This window comes from Elaeis guineensis, chromosome 11, assembly GCF_000442705.2.
Source record: "Elaeis guineensis isolate ETL-2024a chromosome 11, EG11, whole genome shotgun sequence".
NCBI lineage: Eukaryota > Viridiplantae > Streptophyta > Magnoliopsida > Arecales > Arecaceae > Elaeis > Elaeis guineensis.
The window spans coordinates 113,774,147-113,789,211 of record NC_026003.2 but is presented as its reverse complement, the minus strand read 5'-3'; the positions used below and the strand labels follow the sequence as shown (position 1 = coordinate 113,789,211).

Sequence of the window (15,065 nt, the reverse complement as noted above, 5' to 3'; positions counted from 1 at the left end):
ACTTCTTGTGGTAATCTCAAATATCAATCGTCGAATATAAAGAAAGGTTAGTTAACATCTAACTTTATCGTCCTGTGAGAACTTTTGATGGTATTTACCCATCAGTTCGATGGGTGCCATAACTTATAGGGACGCAGTGTGTGTAGGGTATAGGCAAGAGCCCATTTCAACCAATGGACTTCTAGGCCCAAGCCATCGAATCAGATTTGGGCATTCAGATTTTGAGGGCTTTTGGGTTGCTCTATAGTTCAAGCTCGTGTTCTTCTTCGGGTAAGGTAAGTTGAATTGTTCATGTCTATCTCAATTTTTGTTATATTTATTATTATAATAATTTTTCTTTTTAATTATAGCGAACTGGGAATTGATTGACTAGTCACACATGTCCAACTTAATGGTGTAACCAGACCTGATAGTGCTTATGTTGCCTTAGGTTGAATCAGGATAGAGACCAATCAAGTTTGTAAGAATGGGCAAATTAACTAGTATATGTAAGGAACAATTTTTTTTCCTTTCTTCAGCTATCCTTGAAATATAAAATATAATAATGATAATAAGTTGAAGTCTTCAATAACCAAATTTCTGTATATCCTAAGAAATTAACTTAAAGTATCAATAATTTTAATTGATACTTATTTTGAAAATAGTACGATACTTTATTATCCATAACTTAGACTGACTTATGATTAAGTGAGAGATAATATGATATTCAATTATAAAAGATAACTATTAAAGCAAGTACCAAGCGTTAGTTGCTACAAAATATATTATTTTATTAATTTAGTACTTAAAAATCATAATAATAGTAATAGATAATAATAAAAAATAATGACCATACTTTTTTTAATGATCTTTCATTTGATAAAAATATTATTTAGCGAACTTCACAATTTCTTTAAGCAGAAATTTGATGCAAAAAAATTGAACTTTGAAAAAATATTTAGTTAAAAATGATGTGGATGAAAATAATGGTTGTTAGTAACATCAAAATCAACTATTAGAATACTAAATAATATGCCATAAGAAATTCATTTATCATAAATTAAAAAAAAATATTTATCAAAAAGGAAGCTATAATGCATTGTAAAAACTTATTAAGAGCAAAAAATATTTGATGAATATAATCAGTTCCCATCAAGAGTAGGAAGTTTGATGAATGATTATAGTTATCTTGGATATATAATAGACTATTGAAAATAGAAAATCATATTAAACAAGAACTATACTTATAGTACATATTGAAGAACCATATAAATAACACTATTAATATGGCAAAAATAAAGCACCGTACTAAATAAGAGTCTTATTTATTAGGAATTGTATTAATAATATTATTGATATAGATGTCTACATGGTGAATGAAGAGCTCGTCACCGAGCCTCTATTTTAGTTATATGCAATAGATGATAGGATAGATGCTGCTTGAGTCATTAAACTTGCATGCACCAAGTAAAAAAATCAGCACATAAAACATTTTCCTAATTTTATGCATTAACATGACAGGTATTTTCTTGAAAAGAGTATAAAAGATATTTGATACAAATTTTTAGAAATTTTGAAACTTCTTGAAATCATGAATGTAACATGAGTTATGCATTGCACCTTTCAAATGGTGGCCATATTGCTAGTTTACTCAAGGCACTTAAATTAGTCATGAAAATGCCTTGCCTAAATATACATGTATGCTTAATTTATTGGATTGAATTATGCAAAAAATTTTGAACTATTTGGAGGTTTTTAATTTCCTCCTAAACTTTAATTTAGTGTAATCAAAGTCATTCAATTTTCAAATTTGTTTAATTTGAATATTAGCTATGAATTTTGTTTGGCTACTGTGATAGAAACTATCACATAATTTCATGTGATCTGCTTAACTGGCGGAAGAAAGGGATGCAGAAGGTAATATTACGTAAAATTCCATCACGACGACCAGATAAAATTCATGGCTGGAATCTGAATTGGATGAATTTAATAAGTTGGATGGCTTAGTTGCACTAAATTGAAATTCTGGATAAAATTAAAAACTCTCAAGTAGTTAAGAATTTTTTACATAAATCTTAATTTATTCTCACTGTTATGCCACAACTGATCATGCAAGTGAGTCGATTTAGCACAGATCTAGCTTGAAAAGCTCGATATGATATCATTGCAATGGCAAATGCTAACCATATAATTTCTTGTTTAACTCCCAATCCAAAATGTGTTTAGCCTACTTGGGTCCCAGCTGCACCAAATCTTAGCCTGCCGAGACTCACCAAATTCTTGAGACTGTACTTTTAAAAGCAACTTAAAATATTTCATTTTTCCAAGCTTTGGAATGACTTCAAAGACATGACATCATTTTTTTTTTTTTTTTTTAATAACACAAGGGACACTAACTACAACGTGATATCAGCCAGATAACAGCCATTATCAGAACCCTCCGGCAGTGTTACCACGCTCATAACAGCTTCTGTTCTATCGAGACCTTGTTCCCATCCTCCATATTCCACTGGACGGTGGATGAAGGTGCCCAGTTTCCCACCTACGAGAGAGATAGAAGGGGCCGAAGAGGGGACTGGGAGGGTGCATGAAGTCGTGGTCATTTCTGGAATCCCAGTTGTAGGGTCGACCCTGCAGCTCTCTTTTGTCTTTACTCCTTTCCCACCACCCCCCCCCCCCCCCCTTCTCTTTATTGTTCTTTATCTCCTTCTTGCCTCCCCTCCACACCCATCACTCCTCTCCCCAACAGTAATCATTCATCCATCATCAACATCCTTTCCCACCTCCCCTCATCTCCCCCTCCATACCCCCCTTGAAAGAAGCCGGAACTTGTGGGCGAAGAGAGAGAAAGATGGAGAGATAGAGAAAGAGAGTTCTTTGAGGTCCAAAGGAGAAGTGGTACAAAGAGGAAGCTTTTGTTTTGAGGGGAATGTTGTCTGGTTCGAGGCCATTCTCCCTGTAGATCTTTCTTTGACTATCTTTCTTGATGTCTCCCAGTGAAAGACATCTCGGACCAGGCTTCATTCCCCCCAACAGCAGCTTCCATCATCTCCTCTTCCGAGATCGGCAGATCGCCAACTTTTTCTGCAAAGCTATAACAGTTTTGAGGGATCTGTCTGCAGGTGTGCGACTGGCTTTTCTTTTCTTTCTTGTTTTGGGTTGTGATTTGCTAATGTTCGCATATGGGTTGCTAACACTCCCTTTTCTTTGGTTCTTTTGTGATGATTATCTGAGAGGAGGAGGAGGAGCAGATTGGTGTAATGATGGCGAATTTTGACCTCCTGCCTCTCATCCTTAATTTCTTCTGTTTCCTTTCCTTTCCAATCTTTTCCAGTCTGATAGAAAGGGTTCATGACCTTTTAGAAGGGAACTTTTCTTTGATTTCTTCCCTTTTTTTTAAAAAAAAAAAAAAAAATGCTGCCCAACCTTTCTTGGTTAACATGCTTATGTTTCATGGGGATTTGAGAGTTGATCAGGTTCTGAACATTACTTCCAAAACTTCACACCTTTTCTTTTTCCTTTTCAGTTTTCCTTCTTTATTTCCCCTTGCCTTTTCGCCAAAAAGTACTTAGAAAAGGGTACCTAGAAAAGGTTACTTAAGAAGTTACAATTGGGAAATTCGAGGGAGTATTATTTTTGGTGCTTATTTTGCTATGGAACTTTTTGAAAGCCTTTAGATTTTTTTAAATTAATGTAAAACAACTGATTTAATATTCCAATAAAAAAAATATTTCTTAGGTTCACTACGATTAAGTTTTGTGGAGGACGCAATTTTTGATCTGTGGCAGTGGTGTTATATATGGTGCTTATGGGAGAAAGCGGAAGTGCTCTTTTATCACTTTGTTTTCATGTGCTTTCTTTTGCCATTTGTCATGTGATACTCCTACTTCTAACGAGTCACAAGCTGGTAGCTGTCTTTTCTTTTTCTGAAGAAAGACAACCAGTAGCTGTCCTAAACTCCTCTCATCTTAGTAGATATTTCCGAGGCAAATTTTGAATCTGGTGTACTAATGCAGGTACAAGATCTTCTGCACTTCTTTTTCTGTCACCCATCTATTGTTCTTTTAATTTCATATCGCACCTCATAATATCTCATTATTTCTTTGTTTTATTAGTATGGCCATTACCCAATCAGGGTAAGTTTCATGTTTTTTTTTTTTTTTTTCTTCAGAAGTAAAATTAATCTGTGCCATTTTGCAACAAGCTAGGATCAATAATATGTGCAAACATCTAATGACCCATAAAAAAATGAAATGTGTTTACTTTTTTGTCATGCGTACTCGTTTGGTGCATTCGTATCCCTGTCTTCTAATATTTGGTTTCGAAGGTTATTTTGAAAACATAATCTATCAGATAAAGCTTTCGAACAAGTTTGGTTATCAATAAACATTGTTGTCTTGGGCTCTACTTCTTATCCATGATGGTGAAGGGCCATTAATTCCCAGCTTCATGGATGTTTGCCTTGTGTTTTTTTAGGGCCTGCAGGCTAATGGTTACACATGAATTATTGTTGTTGTAGGCCTAATGCACCAGAATTATTTTTTAATTGTGGAGTTTAATTTCTAAGTTCTCAATATGACATGAAACAACTTCTTGCCACGCAGGCATCTTGCCACTTGTAAGACTACCTCCATCTCCACGTTGAACTAGACATCAGTATAGGAGGCTCCATGTACAATTTTTGCCAATGTAGCACATTTTAGGCATGAATATCTCATGATAAATATAAAAGTGTTTAAAAAACACAACATGTTTCCAAGTGAAGAAAATTTTCCTTTAAAAAATACTTTTTTTATTTTTAAAGAACAAAAATAAATTGCTTTTGGTGGTCATGACAATATTTGGAGCCTCGATTGATGGAACAAGATAACTACTTGATCAGTCGAAATTAAGTTAATTTATCCGATCTGATTTGTAAAATTACATAAGCATTTTTGCTCTTTTTTTTTTCCTTCTTCAAATCCACACAGAACATAGAACTCCCAACTTGACCATCTTTTTGTCCAGTTCTGTTCATCAGATTCCACCTTGGTATTCCAAAGGATAACTTATGTTGTAAGAAAATCTTCAGGATTCATATCCTGAGCTTTTAAATATTGGACTTGAACATGCTTCATATCTTGCTTAGCACAGTATCAGGGTTGTACAACTTATTGCTTATTTGTCCTAAATACTCATCGAAACTATAGTTTTTTAAACCCAAATGTTTTATATACCTCTCTTTTCTTTTCTTTTTTAATTTGTGAAGCTAAAACAAACACCAATGACAATTCAATTTTGAAACAAATTTTGGTAAAAAAATGTGATTCTGCTCTTCAAGCTTATCAAAACTTGTTTGATTTACACTTTATTTACATAGGTATAAGACGTTAAGATCCAGAAAATTAGAATGGTGGCGTTTACATTTTAACTCCTTAATAGTAGAATTTAAATAATTAAAGATAATATAGAATATAAAACAGAAAAAGTTGTGATATTCTGATATTAGTATCAGTTTTTCAAAACTACGTCATAATCATCTTGAGAACGGAGATTTCAGAAAAGTAGGCCTATTGCTTGATCGTATAACAAAATTTTATATTTTTCCCTCCCCCTTTCAAAAGCCCTAATTTTCACATTCAGTTTAATTTTGGTACCATAGCTATTCTATAAGTAATAGATCAAGAATGGCCAATATGATGATGATTAAATCTTAACCAAGAGGTATGAATTAGTTGACTATAATGATTGCAAATGACTCTAATCACAATTTGCAAAGAAAATTTACTTACGGTACAAGTAGAGAGTCCTAACCTATCCTCTATAGGTTTCTTAGTACTAAGCTCTTGGGACGAGGGGAGGTTGCTTCAACATTATGGACATGAATTAGGACGCGTAGCTTCTTAGAGACAAACTTGCCCTTAGTAAATTAACTGAGGTGGCATTAAAAGCTCAAATTATGGAAATTTGTTTTGAATTCAAATTGTTGGGATTGCATGACAAAAAAAACCAGTGTAAAGGATGGAGTTAATGTATGATTTTGTAATGAGAGGTCTAAGTTCCATATTTCATCACCCAATATCGCATTGTACTACCTTTCTAACTTCTAGAATTTACTATTCTACATTTTGTGAGTTCTATAACTTGTCAATGATAAATTAGCAGAATGAGAAATGTATGTTTTACTTGGATTAGTTGATTTGGTTGGGTTATTTATTTGGATATAGGTTGATTAGGATATAATGGTAATGAATTGGACTTCAGCTTCTTGTAGCAAGTGGTTGGGTCAGACAAGGATTGTTCATTTGGTTAGATACCATTGGGTTGAGCTGAATTAGATTACTATATCAAGCTGGAAATTTATTAGGTCATTGTCTTGTTTGATTTGTTCCAGATAAATTTGAGATCACCATGATCAAAGTTGCGGTACGGCACATTCCAATGATGAAGTGCACGTCAATGGTACTTGATCATCAAACCAAGCATGCAGGCCTTCCTGATTGCTTCATCAGAGGCACTGCAGGATGTGGAAGTGATTTTGTTGTCTCTGGTTTCATCATCTCACCATTCGGCTAATGGGTCCAAGTTAGGCCGAGCAGATGTTGATGTAAAAGAGCGTCGGAAAAGAACACACATTGGTGCAGGTACATAGATTCCAATGTTTCGGAGTCCAAGGAAGTACTTTTTTCTTTGAATAAAATTTTTATAAAGGGAAATAGAATTAGCCAGGCTTGCCAAATGGGACATTGTCAAATCTTAATATCAAGGCTAATCTGGCATGGGTAATATAAGCCAGTTTTTGTTGAAATTTAAAAACATTTAGGCCCTAAGATGAGGCTGCTGATCAGGCATGGGTCTAGATGAGGTTTCTAATGGGCATGTGCCAGCTAAAGCCCATTCGGTTCAGCCTTGGTCGGCCCTGGTCCTCCAGGTTGCATGCATCAAGGCCATTACACTTCCAAGAAATTCTTTATCCACCATTCTGGTGAAGAAAAAAATGCACTGCTTCGCCTGGTTGGGCCACATAGTATAATTAATAATATGATAGACATTTAATGCAGCTCAATTTTTTTTTTCAAATTTTTTTTGATAAAAATATCTTCTCTCTTCAAAATATAAGAAGTCATATATATTGTTCAGGATGTTATAGAACTAAAAAAGAAGACTATTATTATTTCCAGATGCCTTATATATATATGACTTTTTATGAATCCTATGATATCTTGGATAATGCTTATGGTATCCTATGCTTGGTATGATATCATGTGTTAGTAATATTATTTTTTGATAATTGTTTATAGGATGTCATGAGATGTCATATCATTATTATGACAATCTGACCAAGCACGAGCAAAATAGAGTAAAAAAAAAGAAATAATATTTTGATCAGAATAAAATTAAGAAAAGAAGCTGAACTATATTAAATATCTTTTTTATTATTAATTAGGTAAAATAATTAAGAAGAGAAGCAGTAGACAAAGAAGTTCTCTCACACTTCCATAGGCAAGGGTGCTATTAGTTAGATAAGGTCAAGTTGGATCTGAGTACCTCATGACTTGGATCTTTTGGGAGTTCAAGCCCGAGGTCCATTTCTGAGTCATGATCTCAAGCAGGTACATCAATTAAAAACTGAATTTTCTTAAGTTCCTTAAAACGTTTACTACTAACATAATTTTAAAGCATATCTAACAAGTTTAATGAAAATTGCAAGGAACACCAAAATAAAGTAGTTAAGGCTGCTAATGGGCCTCCACAGCCAGGGCCTTCAATTTTAGGCCCGAAAGGCCTTTGGGCTTCATCTATCTCTATTCTGTAGACTACGATCAATGTATATTAATTTGTTATTCATTTGGTCATCAGGGTAATAATGAACACGACCAGAGCCAACGCAGTCTCTTGCATTTAAACTGCATATATACCGAGCAATGCTACAACCATACATGACTTTCCAAAGATTCCTCCCATTTCAATTATTTAGGTCCAAAATGCTCTTTCATTCAAGAGTCTATATATCCAATACTGTCGTCATGCCATTGCCCATGGGTTTGTTTTACTTGTTTTAGTTCACAAATATCATCTTACCACCATAAATAATTGATGCTGGCTGCTAACCAGTTCATATACTGTTTTATAAGGATGGTTAAGTGAAAGAGCTGAGCACGCATTTATAAAGTCATGAGATCATCTGAAATCCTTGAACAATCTTTCCACCCACTGAGCCCCACCACATGAGTAGTCGTTTCCAGGGGAAGAAGCACCAGTCCAATCACCAACTGTTCGATGCGGAGCGCTGATGAAAGCATGTGGAGAATGGGAATCCCACACCAGCTTTTCGAGTTTCCTTGCTGTATAGATACAACAGTGAACGAAGCAATACCATTGGCCAAAAGATCATGCAATCTATTCTCGAGCTTTTTTTCTCTCGAGGCGTGTTTGATTCGTGATTGGAATTAAAATGGATTAAAATAGAATTTGAAATGAGATTTAAATTCTATGAATGAATTGAGATTAGATTTTGAGAGATTGGAGCATTCCCCCGCCCCTACCAAGTTGCTGAAATGGAAGTTACATATTCCCATTACAATTCCAGAGCCCAAGATTTCTCAACCAAATATGTCTTTATTTTCTAAACCCAAATTCTCATCCCTTCTCTTGGTCATAGTCTATTCTCTTAGGTTTGTTGTAATTAAGATTTTTGAGGTCCTCTATTTAGTTCCCGGTTGCTTTCGACCACAACCTGATACGTGTGAAGCAGGATGGGGATGGTGGGAAACTTTTCAGGTTGCTTCTGCTTTGGGGTGGATTAGTCCAAAGAAATTAAGACAAGATAACCTTGTGTTAGAGGTGGGAGTCCAGATTCTCCAGCCATTGTCTTTGTTTGAGTGAAGCAAAAAGAGAGTGAATGATCCCTTTTGCCTAAATATGAAAAAGATTGTTCCTAGTCGTTTGTAGCCCTCATTTAATAACTTGATCCTAGTGAAATAGGACCGGATTACCATCCCATGATCGGGCTGATAGCGTCTTCCAAGACTAGATTTGCGTGTCAATTCCTTCATACGTTATCCAGGGCCCAAGTCCCACTTTGATTTGTTGCAGAATTGGAAGGTGCTCGCAGGTCTCAGATACTAGCATTGCTAGTAAACTCCAGATATGACATCCAAATGTTAAATAAACTGTGCCACAACCTCTTTCATTATGACGACAGAAAATACTATTTGATCATATGACTTTTTCAAAAGGAAAGAGAATTTTATGGATGGTTGTTGTTGGAACATTTATTCGGAATTACGACCGCGGTGGAGATCTGATTTTTCTACCCGATTGAGGACCAACAATCGTATATATTGTCAGACCTACTCGGACGACTACTGACAATGCTCGAAGACTAGTCGGACAATGCGACTGCTCGTAAACCGACAATTATATCGATATCGAACTGATTGTCTTACTTGAATGTCAATCAAGTATTTACGAAGGAATCGTAAATCACGATTTAGAAAATTAGGGGTTAGAATGGTCACAATGCACGATAGGGACATTAATTGCTCATAAATGAAAAATCGTGGATCAGATTAACTGCTTACTAGATCCATATTGAATTTGATAACTCCCACGGAGTTACAAAGCAACAGTAAATTCTATCTTTATATAAAGGAAGATAAGAAGAGGATCGGGATAAGCTTTTTTTAATTTAATATGCTCTCATTTCTGTAGCTTTTTTACTATTCTCTAAAGTTCGGCTAATTTGAACATCAGAGGATCCTTCGTTGGATAAATTCTGATAAGAAGATTTTTTGTAAGTACGATCTCTGTCAAAGAGCAAAATGCATCTTATTCGGTACCTGACTGAGTAACTTCCTAGAGTTTAGCGGCAATAGTTGTAATTTTTTTTTTATAATAAATTTTTTGAAATGAAATTTTTGAATGATAGATTTCTTTTTAAATTTGTGAATTTGACAAATACATGCTAGGTTTTGGGTGGTCCGCACTTCAAATTTCTCTTTCAAAGACATTGTTTGAAAAAAGAGAAGATGAAAATGACACATCAAGAATAATAGTGCTTTTATAAAGGTGAGTCTCATGGCCTCACCCCAAGGTCGAAGCAAGGATCATATAAGTTCAGAATGAATGCATCCAAAAAGATTAAAAAATAAAATATTCTCACCACTATTTTTCTCTCTAATGCTTTTAGAACGTCAAATATAGTATTGTATTGCCCCACAAAGAAAGAACGCCTTTATTAATTTCCATTACCACCGAATGTATCTATCATAAGAAACAATTTAAGTAGTTGCATGATGTCCACCATCTGCCATGTGAGATCCCCAGACTCTAAATAATCATTTTTTGACTCAAATTTCTATGTGACTCCCCAGTTCCACAACACCTGGTGCCATAATGGAATCCCTATCATTCTTAACGTGCATATGGAAATTTCCTCAATCCACAGATGCTGATTTGATAATTTCATATTCAATCAATCTTTCTTATTTGCAACAAATCCCATGCACCAATCCCATCTCATATGCATATAATAAGAGCCCCATAACACTACTGAAAAAGAAAACCACACATGATTCAATCAACCTCATTTAATATATAATTTTTTTCTGTAGTCACGCTGTGAAACTTTCCATTGGCAAAATTCCGTGAGTGATGGTGGGACTAATGGATGTACTCAAGACCGTCCTAGTGTTTGCCGACATTAGAGACAGAAAGACGATTTTACCCCCACAAGAAAAGAGAGGAAGAGAGAGAGAGCGAGGAAGAGACGAAGGGCAAGCGGAAACCCGGCACCAACCGCGGGAGGCTGACCGCGACAGCGTGACCGTATGCCCCCTGCCACGTGCCCCCGACGACCCGGGCCAGAGACCCTCCATGGACACGAGTCCACTTACAATTGGTCGACCTCGCCGAGCTGGCATCTTGTCGGACCGAGTCGTTGTCATCGGCTGAATACCACACACGCTACCGGACCCGGTTAATTATTATTATTATAATAATATACGAAAACACGGCATTAAAATAATAAAATAATAATATATTTGACGCGTTTGTTCGTTCCGAGCGATGCCACCAAGCTGTGTGCGCCCGCGTGACCCACGACCCGATCCGCTGCACCGCGGAGCTCTCGCTGTACGTAATCATTGGGATCTAAGCGCAACCTTACTCTCACCTCCTTAGTGTCACCGCCTTCAACAAGGTAAAATCTCATCGCTTCTCCCTGCACCACCGGTTAAATCTTGCCCACCGGCAATATCGGTTTGTAATGATGTGATATTTAGTCATGGGCAACATGCATATATTTCAATTACTACCACAAAGTCCCAGTCATTTACTACCATACTATGTTCATACTCTCTCTCTCTCTCTCTCTCTCTCTGAATTCTATGCTAGTGGAGATAATAGCTGCTTCATCATTCATCTTAAAGATAAACAGTACTTGTGCATTTCTAAAATACAATAAGGTATCTTTAGTGCTATACACAATGTCTCGTGGTGATGAAAGAGAGCCGCCCATGTCTGAAATAGATGAAGTGGCTGTCAATAGTCGTACAAAACTCTACATACAGCAGAGTACCCTGATTCTTTTTGAGATGGCTGTGATATCATAGTTTAAAAAGTCCTTTCCGGCAAGGCGAAATGGCTGTCCAAGTCCCCCAAAGCTAAGCATGTCAGTGATCACTTAAGCTCACCCCAGGCACACATCATCCCAACATCAGCTAAACATCACAAAAGCATTTTTAACTCAGCAAGAGAGAAAAAGACAAAGCTCCCTTGTCATCCGAAGAAGGATGGGGGGAGAAAGAGCGCTGGGCTTATAAGCAACTGGCTCCTTGATGGACATGTGGGAAAAGCCAAGCTCCCCACGGATATGTTTCCATTGGTGCAGAGGTTCCATCATAGCAATTAAAGCAATAGAGGTCCCATCATAGCTATTAAAGCAAACCCCAGTCATGGAACTCTCTTCCAACAAGCATCCACCTTCCACAATTTCATTGGTAGCAGAACCTTCCGTAAGTCCCTCGCCGCACTTCAAGACCATAGAATTCCCTCGCTCCTCTCCGGTGGCACGCTCCAGCAGTACAAAAGAGAGGCAAAGGATAAGCCCACAAAAAAAAAAAAAAAGAAAAAAACAATAACGGAAAAAAAAAAAAAAAAAGCTGGAAGATGGAGACTGTCGACTACTCTGCAGCGGAGGAAGCAGAGTCCTCCTACATCTCTATGGATCCCCTCCTCACGAAGTCGAGGAGCGACAAGAAGAGAAGGTTCAGCGAGGAGCAGATAAAGTCCCTCGAATCCATTTTCGAGTCCCAGGCGAAGCTGGAACCCCGGAAGAAGCTGCAGCTGGCTAAGGAACTCGGCCTCCAGCCTCGCCAGGTGGCCATATGGTTTCAGAACAAGCGAGCCCGGTGGAAGTCGAAGCAGCTCGAGAGAGAGTATGCCGCCCTCAAAGCTAACTATGATGTCTTGCTCTCCAGCGTGGAGTCCCTCAAAAAAGAGAAGCAAATTCTGATCAACCAGGTAAAAAAACACTTTCTTTTGTTCTCACGATCTCCGACTTACTTTGTCTTGCGAAGCATGTGATAATATAATTTCGGATCATACAGTCGCAAAAGCTTACTGAATTGCTGAATAAGCCATCAGAAGCGAGCAGTAATGACGGCGATTCCAACTGCAGCAATGGCAAGCGCGAGGAGGATGCGAGGCCCTGCTTGTTAGTGTGTTCAGGTGATGAAGAGAAGAATCTAAGCTTTTTCAATCAGAAAGAAGCAGAATATTTATACATGAGAGAACCTGAGAGTGGCTACCTGACATCAATTGAGCAACCATGCGATTTCAACTGCAGTAGTTCTCCGGAACAGTGCTGCACCACTCCTTCTGAGTGGTGGGAGTCTTGGCCCTTGACAGGATAGAACCCTGTCGTCATCAGAAGATGTGAACCTTAGAGCTGATAGAGTTAGAGCCTGCTGTTTGGAGTCAAGATTAGAATTCCAGATGCTCATGTAAAATAGGTTATGATTCAGGGAGTGCATGAAATTTCTGATGCTATGTCATCATCCCGTTGTAATCAGAATGAATAAACTTAGAATCAACAGAGAATAATGTGTCTACTGCTTCCCAGATCCGCTCTTAAGACAGGTAAGCATTGTGTTCAAACAATCGACTACATTTATTCTGTCTAATATCTATTTATGCTTCTGCAATTAAGTACAGATGCACAAATTCAAGCAAGCAGGAAGCAAGCAAGTCCACCTAGGTGGCAAGTGTATGATGCTTCAGGAATGAGATCAGTCAAGAGTCCTTACCTCTCATAAGAAGCATCAACATCAAGGGCATCATTTAAATTTTAGTATGTTGTAAATGTTTTAGGTGAAGGACAGCAGCAATGGCAAAGGCTGTCAAGTTTTTTGACTTTCTTAACCATAATATTAAATTCTGAATTAGGACATGAGAATATACGTTGCAGAAATTATGAAATCAGTGACTCCCAATCTTGCAGCTCTGATGGTTGAATGAATCCTGCAAGCCACATCATGATGCAAGATACTTGTTGCCCAAAAGGGGAGAAAAATGGGATTGATAAATAAAATCCTATATGGGATAGACATGTAAATTTTAAGGAATGCTGCTGCATATCCTAAACAGAGAGAAGGGGAGAGAGGATTGGAGGAATACTGCTGAAATGATCACAAATATTTCATAAATGAGTCTTCAGCAAAGCATTATAAGCAGACCATTATGAATAGTGCTATGCTATTAACTCCTATATTGAGAGATCTGCTATTTAAATTTGTGGAGGGAGTCTTTGTTTGCCTTTGCATACTATCATACACAGAGCATGCCAAGGATCTGTAAAACGGCAAACAAGAAATATTAGAGAACCTGGAAATCCCACAAACAATGGTCCAATTAAACTCGGAATGAGCCAATTGTGAGTTTTAACTTCCTTTAAGAGAGAGACGATGAGGTAGAATAGAAATGACAAATAGAACAAGGTAGGAGCATAGGAAGCTCCTGGTTGAGTGCAGATGCAAGGTTGATGAGGGCTAAGGTCAAGAAAACCTTCTCCAACACAGAGAGAGGCAACAAACAGAGCCATCAGCAAGCAAAGAAAGTACCGATCAAGCTTAAGCAATGCAGGACCATAACCCTTCACAAACACCTGTACATAATAGTCAGGTCCAACCAGAGAGGATCCATCATCTCACAAGGCTCCCTAAAGCCAAAGTAGACTACATGAACATCATAAAACCCTCATATAACAATCATCTACGACAGTCATGTTGTAGCCTCTCTCATGTTGGAAAGGGAGGGCATGAATTTCCTTTGATCTACCATATAAAGTGTTGGGGATGTTTGACCAGGACACTACTATCATGAGATTTTTTCAATACTACACGTCGCAGTAGGAAGAAAGAAGAAACAAAACAGAAACACAATCAAATATGTGGACTGCCCAAAAGACTCGTCTCCACGGGACATGCAAGCTTCACTATGAGAAAAAAAAAAAATACAAGAAAAGATCACACCCTCAATCCTAATACACCCAATCTCTCTCTCACAAGAAGCTCTCCCTCACAAAAGCTCTCTCTCTAGGAGAACTCCTGAATTTCTGAAGCGACTGTTGTCCACTGCTTGACAGTCTGTCTGAAGCACTCCTGCCTCTGCTCTCTGTCGGCTCCTCTCGATCTGCTGCTACTCTGGATTTTCGGTCGAACACACCATGCCACACTACGGCCCTCTGTTTGCCACAGCTCTTCTTAAAGACCTCAGATCGTCTCAGACTATGCACAGGAGTTCCAAAATGAATTCAACGTTAATTTCATCTCCTATCAGAACTCCAAGATCCTCTTAGCCATCTGATCACTACCGCAAACTCCCACAGCCACTGGATTACGCACCCGCACAAAAATCAGAGCGAAACAGAGTGTGGACCACAGTAGACCATGAGAAATGGGCCTGGAAACGGCCCCGATCCATGGTAGACCGTGCGAAACGTGCGGGGAAACCAGGTAGCGGTCCATGCCTCCTCGCGTGGACTGGCGGTCTATGATGGATCGTGTAAAGAGCTGCGGGCGCCCATGCTGGGCCCGCCTGCGTGG

General features: G+C 37.8%; 1 protein-coding gene and 1 long non-coding RNA gene across 3 annotated transcripts; both read left to right on the top strand.

Annotated features, from left to right (window-relative positions):
• The first annotated feature begins 281 nt into the window (after positions 1 to 281).
• Positions 282 to 8,481, top strand: LOC140852451 (uncharacterized). 2 transcript variants are annotated; one of them, XR_012135273.1, is made up of 3 exons: positions 2,671 to 3,995; positions 6,353 to 6,602; positions 8,094 to 8,481. It is a non-coding gene; the product is annotated as an uncharacterized lncRNA (long non-coding RNA). The 2 variants fall into 2 exon arrangements; XR_012135272.1 differs by having other exon boundaries at positions 282 to 6,602.
• A 3,359-nt stretch (positions 8,482 to 11,840) lies between these two features.
• On the top strand, positions 11,841 to 13,083 carry LOC105054075 (homeobox-leucine zipper protein HOX22). Its single transcript, XM_010935474.4, has 2 exons — positions 11,841 to 12,483; positions 12,570 to 13,083. Exons 1-2 carry the CDS (start codon positions 12,130 to 12,132, stop codon positions 12,873 to 12,875), a joined length of 660 nt encoding a protein of 219 aa, XP_010933776.1. The 5' UTR covers positions 11,841 to 12,129; the 3' UTR covers positions 12,876 to 13,083.
• Positions 13,084 to 15,065: the final 1,982 nt, after the last annotated feature.

Coding starts and splice junctions, on each gene's coding strand:
- LOC105054075 (XM_010935474.4), top strand. CDS start 12,130: ATGGAGACTGTCGACTACTCTGCAGCGGAGGAAGCAGAGTCCTCCTAC. Junction 12,484..12,569: donor AGCAAATTCTGATCAACCAG/GTAAAAAAACAC, acceptor CGGATCATACAG/TCGCAAAAGCTTACTGAATT.